We start from the raw sequence: 14,305 nt of genomic DNA, 5'->3' as shown, positions 1-14,305 counted from the left end.
CCCTGCCTAATAAGAGCAATGGTAGGTTATTTTTTTGTTTAATTTTTTATTTTTTTGTGTGTGAATACAGCCTAAAGATCAATGCTCTCTAAAAATTGCCCAATCTTTACGCTCCCCTCTCTGCCCCACCACAAACCTCTAAGGCCTTGTTCTCACAGTGAAGATTTGTGTCAGATTTTGCCTATATTTTTCAAGCCAAAACCATGGTTGGAACCTAAGCAAAATAAATATATAAAGTAAGGCCTTAGGCTTCCCTTACACACACAATATTTCTGGCTTAATCTGCTTTTTAAAACGCCAGTGTTATTAAAATGTGACAGACATTTTTTTTTTTAAAGGGAATGTGTCGCTAGAAAAAAAATATATTTTTTAGTTAAACTGTTAGTATATAAGGATTACACATTGTTCTAATTTTTTAAATTTTTTCACAAGTCAGGAAATATTATAAATTAGATTCTAATTTCTAACATTTCCATGTGCTGGTCACTAGAGGGAGCAATTCCCAAAATTGCAGCATTGACATGTGGTAAAGCAACCTCATTGCTTTATGCTGCAAATTGGAGAAGACACACTCGCTCTAGTGTCCTCAAACAATGCCCCCTCCTTTATCCTGGCTAGTGCCAGGAGAAAGGAGGGGGTTGAATGTTTAAACCACCTACACTGTGTGCTGCCATTTTTTTTGAACGAATGCACAGTGTAGGAGGATTAGATACAGTGGTAATCAGACCGTATAAGACGAACATACACACACACGCAAAAATTAATTACCTGCTCCTGTCGCCGCCGCTCTCGCCGATCCTAGTCCTTGCTTCTGAACATATGGACGGAAGCCGCGACCGGAAGTAATCATCTTGCTGTCCGGCCGCGGCTTCCGGTCCACATGAAAATGGCGCCGGATGTCGCTCTGCCGAAGACCTTCCTTTTGGACTGTGTGGCAGCGGCGCATGTGCCGTTCCCACACAGACGGCGTACACTATAGAGAATGGAACGGCTCCCGTTCGCATTCTCTATGTGGATGTATGTGCCGTATTCCATCTCTGTATGTGTCGTTAATCGACACATACAGAGATGAAATAAAAATGGCAGCCCCCATAGTGAAGTAAAAGAGAGAAAAAAGTACAGCACAAAAACACAAATAAATAAAATATACTTTAATGACATAATAAAAGCAATAACATATAAAAAAACATTTTTCGTGACACCCCTCCTTTAAGGCGTATTTAGTGTCACTTTGTACATGTGTTTTTGTTTTTCCCTCTGGTGTTTTTGTAGTGCTATAAAGAAGAGTGGGAAAAAGCTTGAAAAGACACTATACCCAGACTATTCTGAGTTTGGAAAAAACGCCACTGACCACAAAATGTTATCAAACGCCACAAACTAAAATGCAGCTTGTATGTAATGCATTTTATATTTTACTATAGACGTAAATGTTACATCTGGCAGCAAAAACAAAACCACTCATGAGAAGGCTGTGTGTGAATCCAGCCTTATAGGTCTACTCTTCTGGATCCAATTCTGTTTTTGGCTTCAAGGGGTTGTCCAGGTTGAGGGCTGTTTTTCATACTGATGACCTATCCACAGGATAGATCATCAGTATATGATCGGTGGGGGTCAGACACCCGGACCCCGCACCGATGAGCTGTTCTGGCTGCCTCCGGGCACCGTAAGTTATGCAGTGGTTGGTGCCAGAAGCAGATGGCTCCTTACACTGTATAGCGGGCATTCTCAGTTACTGTGACCGTAACTATCTACTTATTGCCACCGACCCACTGAGGCAGCCGGATCAGCTGATTGGTGCGGGGTCCGGGTTTTCAGACCACGACCGATCATATACTGATGACCTCTCCAGTGGACAGGTGAAAAACCGCCCTCAACGTGGACAACCCCTTTAAAAAAAAGGAATGCAAAATCTGCTGCAAATCTGCTATGTGTGAACAAGGCCTAAGGCTGTATTGACTAATTGTGGTTTCACCTCGTTTTAAAAACCACAACGCGTCACACTGCTGTGAAACCCAATGTATTTACATGCAGTTTTTGTGGTGCGGTAATGCACCACATGTGAATGTGCCATAAAACTGAATGGATAAGGGACCGAGGGATAGCTTCCTGTGCCCAACCAAATAACCTATGTAGGACTACTGGCAACTTTAATTTTTTTTAATGCGATCTAGACTGCTGTGTATATTGAGGGATTTGCAGGGTGCTGGCAAGGAGTTTTAGGCCAGGTTCTCACGTAGCGTAAACGCTGCGGTAATTCCACAGCATTTACAGCAGCAGCAAAGTAGATGAGATTTAATAAATCTAATGCTCGCGCTGCGGAAAGAAACTGCAGCGTAAACGTTAATAAATTGACCTGCGGAGCGAAATTTATTTCCGCAGCATGTCCATTTATGCTGCGTTTTTGTTGATTTTTCTGTTGTGAGTTTTCTCATTATATCCAATGGGGATGCAAAACCTGCTAAAGAAAGCCAAGTGTTTTACGCCGCAAAAATCGCAACTCTGGAACAAAAAAAACGTACCCAGAACGCCCTCCTTCCTGCAGTCTGGCCTCCTGGGATGATGTTTCATCCCATGTGACCGCTGCAGCCAATCAGACTGCAGCGTCACATGGCCTGCAAAATTCGTCGTAGGAAGCCTGAGCGGACGTCCGTAGGAATGAGAGCTTTTTTACGCAGTGGAAATTCCGTCTGATGTGATTTTTTTTTTTTCGGACGGAATATATTGCGGGTTCCAAATTGGTACGCTGTGTGATTTTTACACAGCGTATCCAACCCATGGGAACCCGGCCTTAAAGTCCCTGCAGCTTTCTGCAATTCCTGAGCAGAAGTGTGAGAGGTTCTACTTCTGCAATATAGAAGGTGCTCTGTATCCCTTCTGCCTGTTGCTAGGCAGTTGTACAAACTCGTATGGCCATTGTCTAGCTAACTGTGTTGACGGAGGGATATTAGAAAGTGTCAAGGACTCCATAATATATGCTTACATTAATAGGGGAAACGAAATTTTTTTTTTTTTTTTTTTTTGACTATTTAAATATGTCCTTGTATTATTTAGGTTTCATTCACACTTGTGTATTACAAGATGGCTCTAGGTACACAATTTTGTTTGCATTTGGATTCAAATTTGTTTATTATCTGAGCGTCTTGCTCTTTAATCCCCCCTTGTGCACGGCTGTAATTTTGATCCGCAATTATAAACCTTAATTGCGGATCAAACTACGGACCCATTCATTTCTATTTCCCACGGACACCTTCCCGTATCTTTACGGACGGTGTCCGGGCCATAGAAAGGCTCCGCAGAAAATAGAAAACGTTTTGATCTTACGGAACGTGCTCCCGTACTTTATAATGGGAGTAATGCCCGCAAATGCGGGTGACTGGTCGTAGCCGTAATCACGGACCGTGATCACGGCTACGGCTGTGTGCAGGAGGCCTTAAGAAACACTCTGGGCAAAGCTGATGTGGCTCGGCGGTTTCCGTAACTCCCATATAGTTGTAAGGAGCAGCAGTGCACATGCTCAACCACTTCTCCATGCAAACACCTTCTCTGCAGTCGTGGGGAGGAAGTGAGGGAGCACTGGGCATTATGTTGGTGGTGGTCCTAACGGTCAGGCCCCAACCAATCTTAGATTTATCTCTTATCCAGCGGGTAGGTGATAAATGTTTTCAGCTGCAAAAACGCCAAAGAAAATGCTTGTGTCACGCACTGCCCTAGACTAGACATAACGCAGTGTATCCGTTTTGCCCATAGTGTTTCTTTCAGCTTTGTTTCTGTATTTTTCATGTAGTGTACAATATTTATTTATTTTTTTTACTTGCAAATTCAGTATCCTAGATTTAAAATATGGATCTGCATGGACTTCTATGGGGAGATCACTGCATTCCATGGACCATTCCGCATATTGAAAAATAAGGAATGCTTGTAGAAATAGAGACATGTGAATATATCCATGGAATAAGATCGGCAGCTTTTTATTCTATGGAGCGCCTTTATACAACAAAATACAGATCCTGGACATACAAGTGTGATTGAGGTTTTAACCCATTCCCGAATGCCCACTGTCTTTTGACGGCAGTCGGGGCAGGCCCGGAGTAGGTACAGGATCCACTATACAAAGCAAAAATGTCTGAAATTCACTGTTCAGCCGGCCGTGACGGTCAGATATTCTGGAGGGTCCTGATAGACAATCCAATGTACCAAGTCTTGGAGAAGCTGCCAGGTCTATTCGTCAACTGAGATGTAAGGTCTTCCATGCGCTTAGAGGCTCTGTCACCACATTATAAGTGGCCTATCTTGTACATGATGTGATCGGCGCTGGAATGTAGATTATAGCAGTGTTTTTTATTTACAAAAACTATAATTTTTTACGGAGTTATGACTTATATTAGCTTTATGCTAATGACTTTCTCAATGGACAACTGGGCATTATACTGTGTGGAGGGCAGTTATGGGGGGGCATTATACTGTGTGGGGGCAGTTATGGGGGCATTTTGTAACCGTAGTATATAGCTGACTTGGGGATGTATATTCAATGGCGTGACGTGCAAATAGGGGAAGTAGCCTAAATAATCGCTCATTAATTGTAATCGCGGTTACATGTTTAATCGTGATGTTAGGCCATATTCGCCCAGCCATATTTTCAGGTACTAATTAGTCTTTGGTGCAAGACTGAAAACTAAAGTTAGTCAAAGACGTGAGGGATCTGTCAGCTGGATGTGTCTTATTTTTGTATAGGGGGTGCAGATCCAACCTGTCGCCCTTTTGCCTCATTTGTATATTCTGCCAAGCGCCATAGACCTCGCTGGATCCCCTGAAAACGGAGAGGATCCGATCATTACAAGAGCATTCTACCCTATAATCTCACTTCACCAAACCCCCTGCTTAGGCACCCACCCTTACAGACGTTTCTGTATTCTCAGACATGTCCCACTATTGTTTGTAATTTCCTATTGAGAATAGTAATAGGTAGTTATAGCAAACTGCAGCCCCCATCTGTTGTTGGGAGTTTCTGGTGTAGTGCAACTTTATTACACTAGGAGGCAGAGCAGCCCATTGTGTGCCCATAATAGTTACTGACTGTGTATTCTGTCGTTTAATGAGGGGAAAATAATGGATTTGACTTCTATTATTCTTTGTAACCGGCTCGCTTATGCTTTTAATGATCTGATTTAGTATCTGTACAAACTTCATTTTATCAACATTTCCTTGACCATCTTCAATTTATATATTTTTGAATTGCATTGTTTATCTACCACTTAAATCATTATGGAATTGTCTTGTTCTTCTTGTATTTGTTTTTTTGTAACTGATAACATATATTTTTTCTCTTTTCAGGATTGGCAACCGCCATTTGCTGTTGAAGTTGATAACTTCCGTTTCACACCACGGATTCAGAGACTAAATGAATTAGAGGTGAGTTGGTCAGAAGATTTTAAAGGGGTTGTCTGGTTAAGACATCTGTTTTAATGCACAAACCAAGTAAAAGCTGATGGCATGGCATCCCATCAACTAGTGATTGGGGGCCACCCTTCAAACAAGCACCTATGCAGGGCAGCAGAGGCTTTGGCGCCCAATAACTGCCTCAGCAACTGGCCCGTCCGGCCACCACTGCAGCTTCTCTCGTGATTCGTTTTGCTTCTAGAGGGAGAGACGTCACCCTTCATAAGTGAAGCTACGCTTTAAGGCTGGGTTCACACAACCTATTTTCAGACGTAATGGATGTGTTTTACGCCTCGAATTACGTCTGAAAAAACGGCTCCAATATGTCGGCAAACATCTGCCCATTGCTTTCAATGGGCTTTACGATGTTCTGTGCCGACGACCTGTCATTTTACGCGTCGCTGTCAAAAGACGGCACGTAAAAATACAGCCTCGTCAAAAGAAGTGCAGGACACTTCTTGGGACGTAATTGGAGCAGTTTTTCATTGACTATTGAAAACTGCTCCAAAAAACGCCTGAAAAGAAGCCTCAAAAGAAGCTCCAAACTTCATTTTCAGCTTCAAAAACGCTTGAAAATCAGAGGCTGTTTTCTCTGAAATCAGCTCCATATTTTCAGACGTTTTTTGTGAACATACCCTAATACTAAACATTGAATTTTGTTGGACTTCTTATCACCAGAGTGTATTCTGAATTTGGATGACTGTTTCTAATGGCAACCTGTAGAAATTTGTGACTAGAGGAAAAGACCTAAAATAACTTAAAGCTGAAACCAAATCATTAAGGCCCCATGCACACGACTGTGTTTGGTCCGTGATATACGATCCGCACGTCGGCTACATTTCCTGGACCGAACACACTGCAGGGATACTGGTCTCCTGGCATCGTACATAACTATGATGCTACGGGCCCGGTTCCCAGCACTGTGTTCGCTCCGGGAAATGTGGCCGACGTGCGGACCGTATATCACGGGCCAAACACAGTCGTGTGCATGGGGCCTAAGACTTTGCTTTTTCTTACGTGCAGTAACATGGGGACCAGGAGGTTTATTTTCTTTACAATTGCACTGCAATGTTTAAAGTGTTTTTTTCCACGAGGAACCCAGTAAGGTAAGTGATCCCCACCGAAGACCATGGATGACTATAAAGTGCGGTTTCTTTGCAAATATTTAGCTTGTGTTTTTAAAAAAAAATAATAATAATAATAATTTGCTATTTACTTTCTTGAAACAAGGAGTGAAGACATGGATGTTGTTGACTTTATGTTCAAAGCGTAACTAGGAAAGATCCCTCTGGATTGTTTTCTTTGTGGTTCGTGCTGGCAATTTTTTTCTGCTCTGCATCTTCAAAATAGTGGATCATGTCTGGGCTCTAGATTAGATTAAAAAAAAATTATCTAGGAACCACTGGCTCCTAAACTAAAATATGTATTTGGCGCCTACATTTTTCAGTCACCAACTTTGAATATATATATATATAATAAATGATCACTCCTTTTCTGCTTAAAAGGCTGGGTTTTTGCGCTGCGGTTTTGTTGCGTTTTTTTTTTTTTTTTTTACACGTTTTCACGGTAATCACTGCAAAAATAAATGCAATGTGAAAACCCAACCTAACAAGGAATAGTTAACATTGGACTGTACAGGTGCGAGTCATGCATTCACACAACCATCCATGACCTTTACAATATATATGTGACGTTATCACTATTTACACGACCGTTATATAGGAGGGGACATCACCACTGTCCATATGACAATCTTATAGTATACAGGAGTGACATCACCACTGTCCACATGACCACTTTAGAATATACAGGGGGGACATCACCACATTCCATATGACCGGTATAACATACAGGAGGTGAAGTGTTGTCGAACTACAGCATGGTAGTAGCATCGGTGTACTGCTGGTACTTGTAGTTCTGCAGCAGCTTAAATAGTACAGATGACTCTGTGTTAATAATTGGCCAGCTACAGGTGAAATATAACCCTGCGATACACCTTATCCAGGCTCAGGTTGGGGTCAGTATTGATCAGTTCTTTCTTGATAGAATTTCCACTTCAGATGCATCCATCTCCGCCGTACCAGTCCTGCCGGTAGTCTCTAGCAGGGCTAGTCACGAATGGCAACAAGACTCTAAATCAGTGTCGCATTGATGAACAAGTTGGTCGCCATCCGGAGCCCTGTTTCATCCAGGGATCACGTGTCGTGTGTTGTTCAGCTCTAAATCCATCAAACACATGGAATAGAACCCACACACATCTATTTCAGTCCGACAGCGGTCAAAAGGGCCGCTCTTTTGGCCTCTATCTGGTAAACTGGGGTCTATGGATATGTTTAGCGCGTACGCCGGCAGCTTTCCAGGCGCATATGCAAAGCAGACCCTGCAGTGTGAATTCATCCAAATGTTTGTTGCTGATTTCCATCTGATCATGTAGGCCAATTTCTATTTGAGAGGTTGTGTGGTTTGGACAACCTCCTTTTATATTGCATATCTCCATAAGACATTCTGATCTTGCAGGGTCGTGCTTCTCAGCCCTTATATGCTGAGCTTTTAAGTAAATAACGGTGAATATAGTTAGTATCTTATTTAATAGAAGAAACTTTGGTTTATGGGTTAAAGGAGTTATTTTTGTAGGAACTGCAAATTAAAATAATTAAACTAAAAAAGCAATACTTCCCTATCCTTGCCCTGGCAATCCGGTGCTGATGCTCCGGTGGCACTCCTCGTGGTTGATTACATGCACGTAGCATGTGACTACGGCAGCCAATCAGAAGGCTCAGCGCCATATGTTGTATTTCTGGCATTATCCCAGAAATGCCACCACAGAGCCCCTCTGAGCCCTCCCATTGGTTGAAGTGATTACATGGTACGTGAATGTAAAAAATAACCCCTTGGTTTAACCCTGAAATAATGTACATACGGTGCCTTTATACGGCACTGTATTATTGAGATAGGTGCTATGGCTATGTAGTATGGCTTTTAATAGAGCATACTTTCTTTATCCCGCATCACTCCGTGTTTCATGAGTAGGCTTCCACACCAACGTATAAAAAATGGTGACTCAGGACTCCAAGGTATTATGCAATAAGTGATTTTTTTATTTCACATATAGTGAAAAATAGTAATCCAGAAATAGGCCATTACCTAACAACAGCGACCGAGGTGGCAAGCGCCGCATATCCACGGACATAATCTGTGTCTGAAGAAGGTTGAATGTATAGACTGAAACGTTAAACCTATTTTTGGATTACTACTTTTTGCTATATGTGAAATAAAAAAATCACTTATTGCATAATACCTTGGAGTGCTGCGTTCCCATTTTTTAATAGAGCATTCCACAATTTTTTTTATTTTTTCTATTTCTTTGGTGAGATTTATACAGAATCCAACAAAAAAAAAAAATACAGTAAGATCCCATAGTGCTATGGGTGCTGTATTGCTGCTCTCTGCCCCATGCAGGTTGAGCGGAGCTGTAATACGGTTGTGTGCATTAACCCTTGTATGAAAATTGTGCACTGGTTTCACGGGTAACTGCACATACTGTGAAACTTTGCATTTAGAAAATAGGACCAGACATTGATTGAAATTCCTGAAGTACTCCCAATGGATGCTTACGGTCACCTTATGTTTCAAGGAAGCAATGCTACTCATTTTTATGAGCACTTGGTAAATAGAATATAATGTGCAATTTTAAGGAGATTCTGTCCGCTACTTCGCTGTCCTTTCTGTCCGCATCCTGCACTAGTGACCAACGTGCTGATTTGAAGCGTCTGTTTATAATTATGATGTGTGGTCAAACTCTCGGCCGGCGCTGTGAAGGAAGAGTCCGATGTATTCATGATATGCAGGCTCCCCTGCTGCTGATTGACAGATTTCTACCTATGCACAATAATAAAGAAAAATCCGTCAATCAGCAGCAGGGGAGTCTGCATATCATGAATACATCAGATTCTTCATTTACGCGACGACGCAGGTTGCAAGGATTCAACTTAGCGTTTGACCAAAGAGCATAATCCTAAATAACAGACACTCTGTTCAACTCTACATGCCCGTCACTACTGCAGGGGGCTTTCAGATAGGGGGCGGCATGAAGTAGCTGACAGGTTTACATTTGAAGAAACAAGTACAATTTTAATAATTTAATTTTTTTATCATTTTTAGGCAGAAACTAGAGTCCAGCTAAATTACTTGGACCAAATTGCCAAGTTCTGGGAGATCCAGGGATCATCACTGAAAATTCCAAATGTAGAGCGAAGAATCCTGGATTTGTACAGCCTCAGCAAGGTTGTATACACTTTATATATTGTGCTTGTGTTTTGGGACTTCACGTTGACTTTGTCAGATGTTGTACTGTAGAAATGGCTACTTTTTATAATGTGAGTCTGCATAAGGAACAGGCTTGATATGTATGTGAATATTGTTTAGTCCAAAAAAATATAATGTTCATATGTTTCACCTTTTTAGATTGTAAAGGAGGAGGGTGGCTATGAACCAATTTGCAGAGAGAGAAGATGGGCTCGCGTGGCACAACGCATGGGGTATCCCTCAGGAAAAAATCTTGGCTCCCTGTTGAGGTCCCATTACGAACGTATTATATACCCCTTTCATTTGTACCAGTCAGGAGCAAATTTGGTGGTAAGATTCCCAGTGTTTTAAACACTGATCCTTCACCAAGGTATGAAGCTTTTTCCCTTACTTTGGGATATTTTAAATACAGGATTGCGGCGAACGACCACGTTATGACAGTGAAGAGAAGGATAAGGAATACAAACCACATAGTATACCATTGCGGCAGTCTGTACAACCTTCCAAAATCACCAGCTATGGGCGACGAGCCAAGCGTCTGACACAAGAAGTAAGTACTGTAAATATGACAATGCAGCCTTGCTCACCTCTTTCTTCATCCTTCTTTTTTTTTTTTTTTTTTTGTTTTTTTTTCCACTTCTGCATTTTTCTCCTTGTCCAGATTTTTATTTCATAGTTGGCGGACGGATCAGTTGCTGCATTAGTTGTAACTGTATTAGTCTTGGTAAGGATGGTGTGTTAAGGAGGCCGTGAGGAAAGTTTCACCGAGGTCCTGACTTCCAGGGACTGTTCGGTCTCATGCATATTTTTTTCCCCACCTTTGTTCTTGTAATTTCATGCAGGATCCTGACGGCTCAGATCCTGCCTCTCAAAGTTCCTCCCGGCCCCCAGAAACATCACCACCCTGGGTAGATACTTTTCATTACGTTCCATTTTAAACTTGTGTTCCTAATAAAAGTATTCGTTGTTTAAGTTGTATGTGGGTTTGTTGGAATTTTTTTTATGTTAAGGGTATAAGACTGCGTGTTTAATTCTCTGATTATGTCCTGGACTGTACTCTAAAGTTTTGTTCCTATAGTATTTCTGTAAATCTATGTATTGTAATGTATCTTGCCTAACTGTGTACTGTTGTCATCTTTTGCTTGTGTAGATTACGTCCTTGGCTGCTGCTTCAGCTTCCTCTTTCCTCTCTGCCTTATGTCGTTCTTTTTGTTATAACTCTTTTTTTCACCTTTTATCTCAAGCCGGAGCCCACTGAAGAAGATATAGAAAAGAACCCAGAATTGAAAAAACTTCAAATTTATGGAGCTGGCCCAAAAATGATGGGACTTGGGTTAATGGCAAAAGATAAAAATCTACGTAAGAAAGGTATGCAAAATGGCTCTCTTACAGAGGAATTAATTCATGGTTAATATATCATTTGTGGCTCAATTAAAGGGATTGTCCAGGATTAGAAATAAAGACATACTCTTGTCCATTGGCTATGTCTGGTATTGCAGCTCCGCCCCATTCACGTGATCTTTATTCAGTCCAACTCCTCCAATAAAACCGACCTCCCGACGAAAATGTAAAACTACTTCTAAAAGACACTGAGCAGCCTAGTCAACCCCCTGAGGGTGGCAGGAAATCAGTCTGTACTCTGCACTACGCATCCCCTACTGCCGGTCAAATTTATTTTTTTCTGCTTCCGCAGATGGCATTCTGTTAACCCTACTATATGTAATATGATACCGTAAAGGTGACCCTCTGCGCACTCAAAGATGTTAGAGGGTGGGTATGTGGGGTACCTACTCCCCGGTATGTGAGGCTTTCTGGGAGGAAACTTATAGTCGTCTACTCTGTCACTTAACAGGGGGTCCACAGACCTCATTATTTTGGACTTTTTGGGAAATATCCCCCCCCCCTCTCCCAATGAGGCTTTTACATTCTGAGGAATGCCCCCTTATTAGCCCCTGCTGTTGCTTGTATTCTATTCAGCAGCGCAGATGGCTGCGTCTACTGGTGGGTCCTCAATAATTTAGTCCCTGGCTAACTGCAGAACTAGGCAGCAATCTTTCTCAGCGGTTTTCCCATCCACTCTGTGTCTGTCTTCTGAAAGTGTGGGTTTTTGCCTTCTTAAGCTCACTTGAGGCGGTTTCCCTCTTCAGTGTTGGCTTTCAGCTGCGCAGTAGCAGCGGTCGGCGACATCCAGCCAGTCATTCCAGGATCATCAGCCTCCTCTCCAGTATTCGGTCATCGAGACACAGTAAGGCTGGATTCACACGACCATGTTAGGTCCGTAATGTACGGAACGTATTTCGGCCGCAAGTACCGGACCGAACACACTGCAGGGAGCCGGGCTCCTAGCATCATAGTTATGTACGATGCTAGGAGTCCCTGCCTCTCTGCAGGACAACTGTCCTGAACTGTAATCATGTTTTCAGTATGGGACAGTTGTCCTGCAGCGAGGCAGGGACTCCTAGCGTCGTACATGAGTATGATGCTAGGAGCCCGGCTCCCTGCAGTGTGTTCGGTCCGGGTCTTCCGGCCGAAATACGTTCCGTCCATTACGGACATAACATGGTCGTGTGAATCCAGCCTAACAAGGGTTTGCGAAGCCAGTTATTGTTGTGTTTTTTTCTTTTTTTTTTCTTGTGGTAGCTCCCTTCCACTGACACTTGTCTAACTAGTGTAGAGGTCCCTCTGCCAGGAAGTCTACCTCCCAGCAGGATTCCAGCTGACAACCGGCCCCTGTGGCATCAATAATGCTAAATTCTTATGCGGCCAGGCTCCTCTACTATGCTCAGTGCCTGCAACCTAGGACTTCTCCCAGGATACTGCACCTTAGCAGATAGTGACACCTCCCCCCTGGCTGGTTATTGCCTTCCACCCAGGCTAGGGAACCTATCCAGAATCCGTCTCTGGAACATTTGCTATCCGAGATAGGGGGTTAGAGCAATGCTCGCCTGACATCCCCCTAAAGGGTAATTCCGTCATGTAAGAGACACAGGAGCACAAGGAATAGGTCCTGCTGTGCTGGTTCTTAAGACCAGCACTTGGAAACCTGCGCCTCTGCAGTATCAGTCCCTCTGGGGAATGCACCGACACGGAGTTCGAATCCGAACAAAACACAATGGCAGCCACTATGGCATCCTACATGTTATGGATGACTTGCGCACCTCTTCCTTCCTCCCTTCATGATGCGGAGTCTACGGGGATACAAGACATTTTTTTTTTTTTATGTTTTTTTTGTTTGTTTTTTTTGTTTGTTTTTGTTTTTCAGGCTATTTGTTCTCTCTTTCATCAAAAGGTGATGGTCCCTATTCCACCATTGGAACGTTTTCAAGGATTCTACTCCAATTGCTTCAAGGTTCCCATAAAGGATGGGTCGTTCAGCCCAATTGTGGAGCTGAAGTTGTTAACTGCTTTGTACCTTTCATTCTTCAACGTCAGAGGTTACTTACCTCCACATACCTATCACAAGGGTCTTCCTTCTCAACGTTTTCAGTTTGTCGAAATCCTGTTCGAGCGCTCCACTGCTCCCAGGGTCTACACCAAGGTCCTGGCAACACGTTGATCCCTTACCTGGACAATCTCTTGCTGTAGGCCTCCTCCAGAGAAGAAAATCTTTCAAGTTTCAGGAATACCCTGGACGTTTTGAAGAGATTCGGATAGATCATCAACTAAAAGTAGTATCTTGCCAGCTCAGCGCAAAGAGTTTCTGGGCATGACTTTTTTTTTTGACACCAGGGCCATCAGGGTCTTCCTCTGGGTGGATAAGATTAGTGCCATCAAAGCCGGGGTGATTCTCCTTTGCCATGAAGATACAGTTTCCGTTCGCTTCTGCTTGTGGTGGCTGGGCAAGATGGTGTCGTCCTTTAAAACTATCCACATGACCAATTTCACACGAGGCCTTTCCAGTGGAAATCCTCGCACCCTGAAAAAATTTCCAGGATTCAATGGACCGACTGATCTTCCTGCCACCATGGGTTTGTTGGGAGTTGCTCTGGTGGAAGAACTCCCTAGCTGTTTCCCAGGGCCGGACCTTCTCCAGTGGCTTGTCACCTCAAATTATGCTAGCCTCTCTCTGGCTTGGGTGGTTTTCAGCCTTCTGGTTCTGGGAGACCCCCAAGTTTCCTTCTTTGAGTTGTTACAGGATATGTCAGTCTGTTTTCTTTCCTGCCTTCCTTGTGTCCATTATGTCCATCAGACGGGTTTTGAAACTGGCGGCGCTGTCCTTTTTAAGTTGCCCTTCTTGGTGATCTACGGGGATAAGGTAGTTTCTGACCTGTCCCATCCTTTCTCTCGAAGGTGGTTTCTGCCTGCCACATCAATGAGGACCTTGTTCACCCCTCCCTCTACCTTGTCCCACCCGCTGGAGCCCACACTTCATTGTCTTGATGTAGTTAAAGGGAATGTGTTGCCAGAAAAACATGTTTTTTTTTTAAAAATTAAACATTTAGTGTGTGGGTGATTAAACATTGTTCAAATTTTTTTTATTTTTTTCACGAGTCAGGAAATAGTCAGGAAATATTATAAATTAATTCTAATTTATAATACTACCCATTTTTGGTCACTAGATGGA

At 42.9% G+C, this 14,305-nt stretch overlaps 1 protein-coding gene across 5 annotated transcripts in view; it reads left to right on the top strand.

Moving 5' to 3' along the window:
* Nucleotides 1-14,305, top strand: part of KDM5C (lysine demethylase 5C) — a 65,425-nt gene that overhangs the window by 35,149 nt on the left and 15,971 nt on the right. For 4 of the 5 annotated variants that reach the window (XM_075835296.1, XM_075835295.1, XM_075835294.1 and 1 more), the window contains 6 exons: nt 5,332-5,409; nt 9,598-9,720; nt 9,901-10,071; nt 10,154-10,291; nt 10,584-10,649; nt 10,986-11,109. In XM_075835296.1, the coding sequence (XP_075691411.1) occupies nt 5,332-5,409; nt 9,598-9,720; nt 9,901-10,071; nt 10,154-10,291; nt 10,584-10,649; nt 10,986-11,109 (700 nt within the window). The remainder of the gene's footprint in view (nt 1-5,331; nt 5,410-9,597; nt 9,721-9,900; nt 10,072-10,153; nt 10,292-10,583; nt 10,650-10,985; nt 11,110-14,305) is intronic. The other variant, XM_075835298.1, reaches the window with a different exon arrangement.

This window comes from Rhinoderma darwinii, chromosome 8 (assembly GCF_050947455.1).
Source record: "Rhinoderma darwinii isolate aRhiDar2 chromosome 8, aRhiDar2.hap1, whole genome shotgun sequence".
Taxonomy (NCBI): domain Eukaryota; kingdom Metazoa; phylum Chordata; class Amphibia; order Anura; family Rhinodermatidae; genus Rhinoderma; species Rhinoderma darwinii.
The sequence above is the reverse complement of the archived record's forward strand: the minus strand, read 5'-3'. Positions and strand labels throughout refer to the sequence as shown.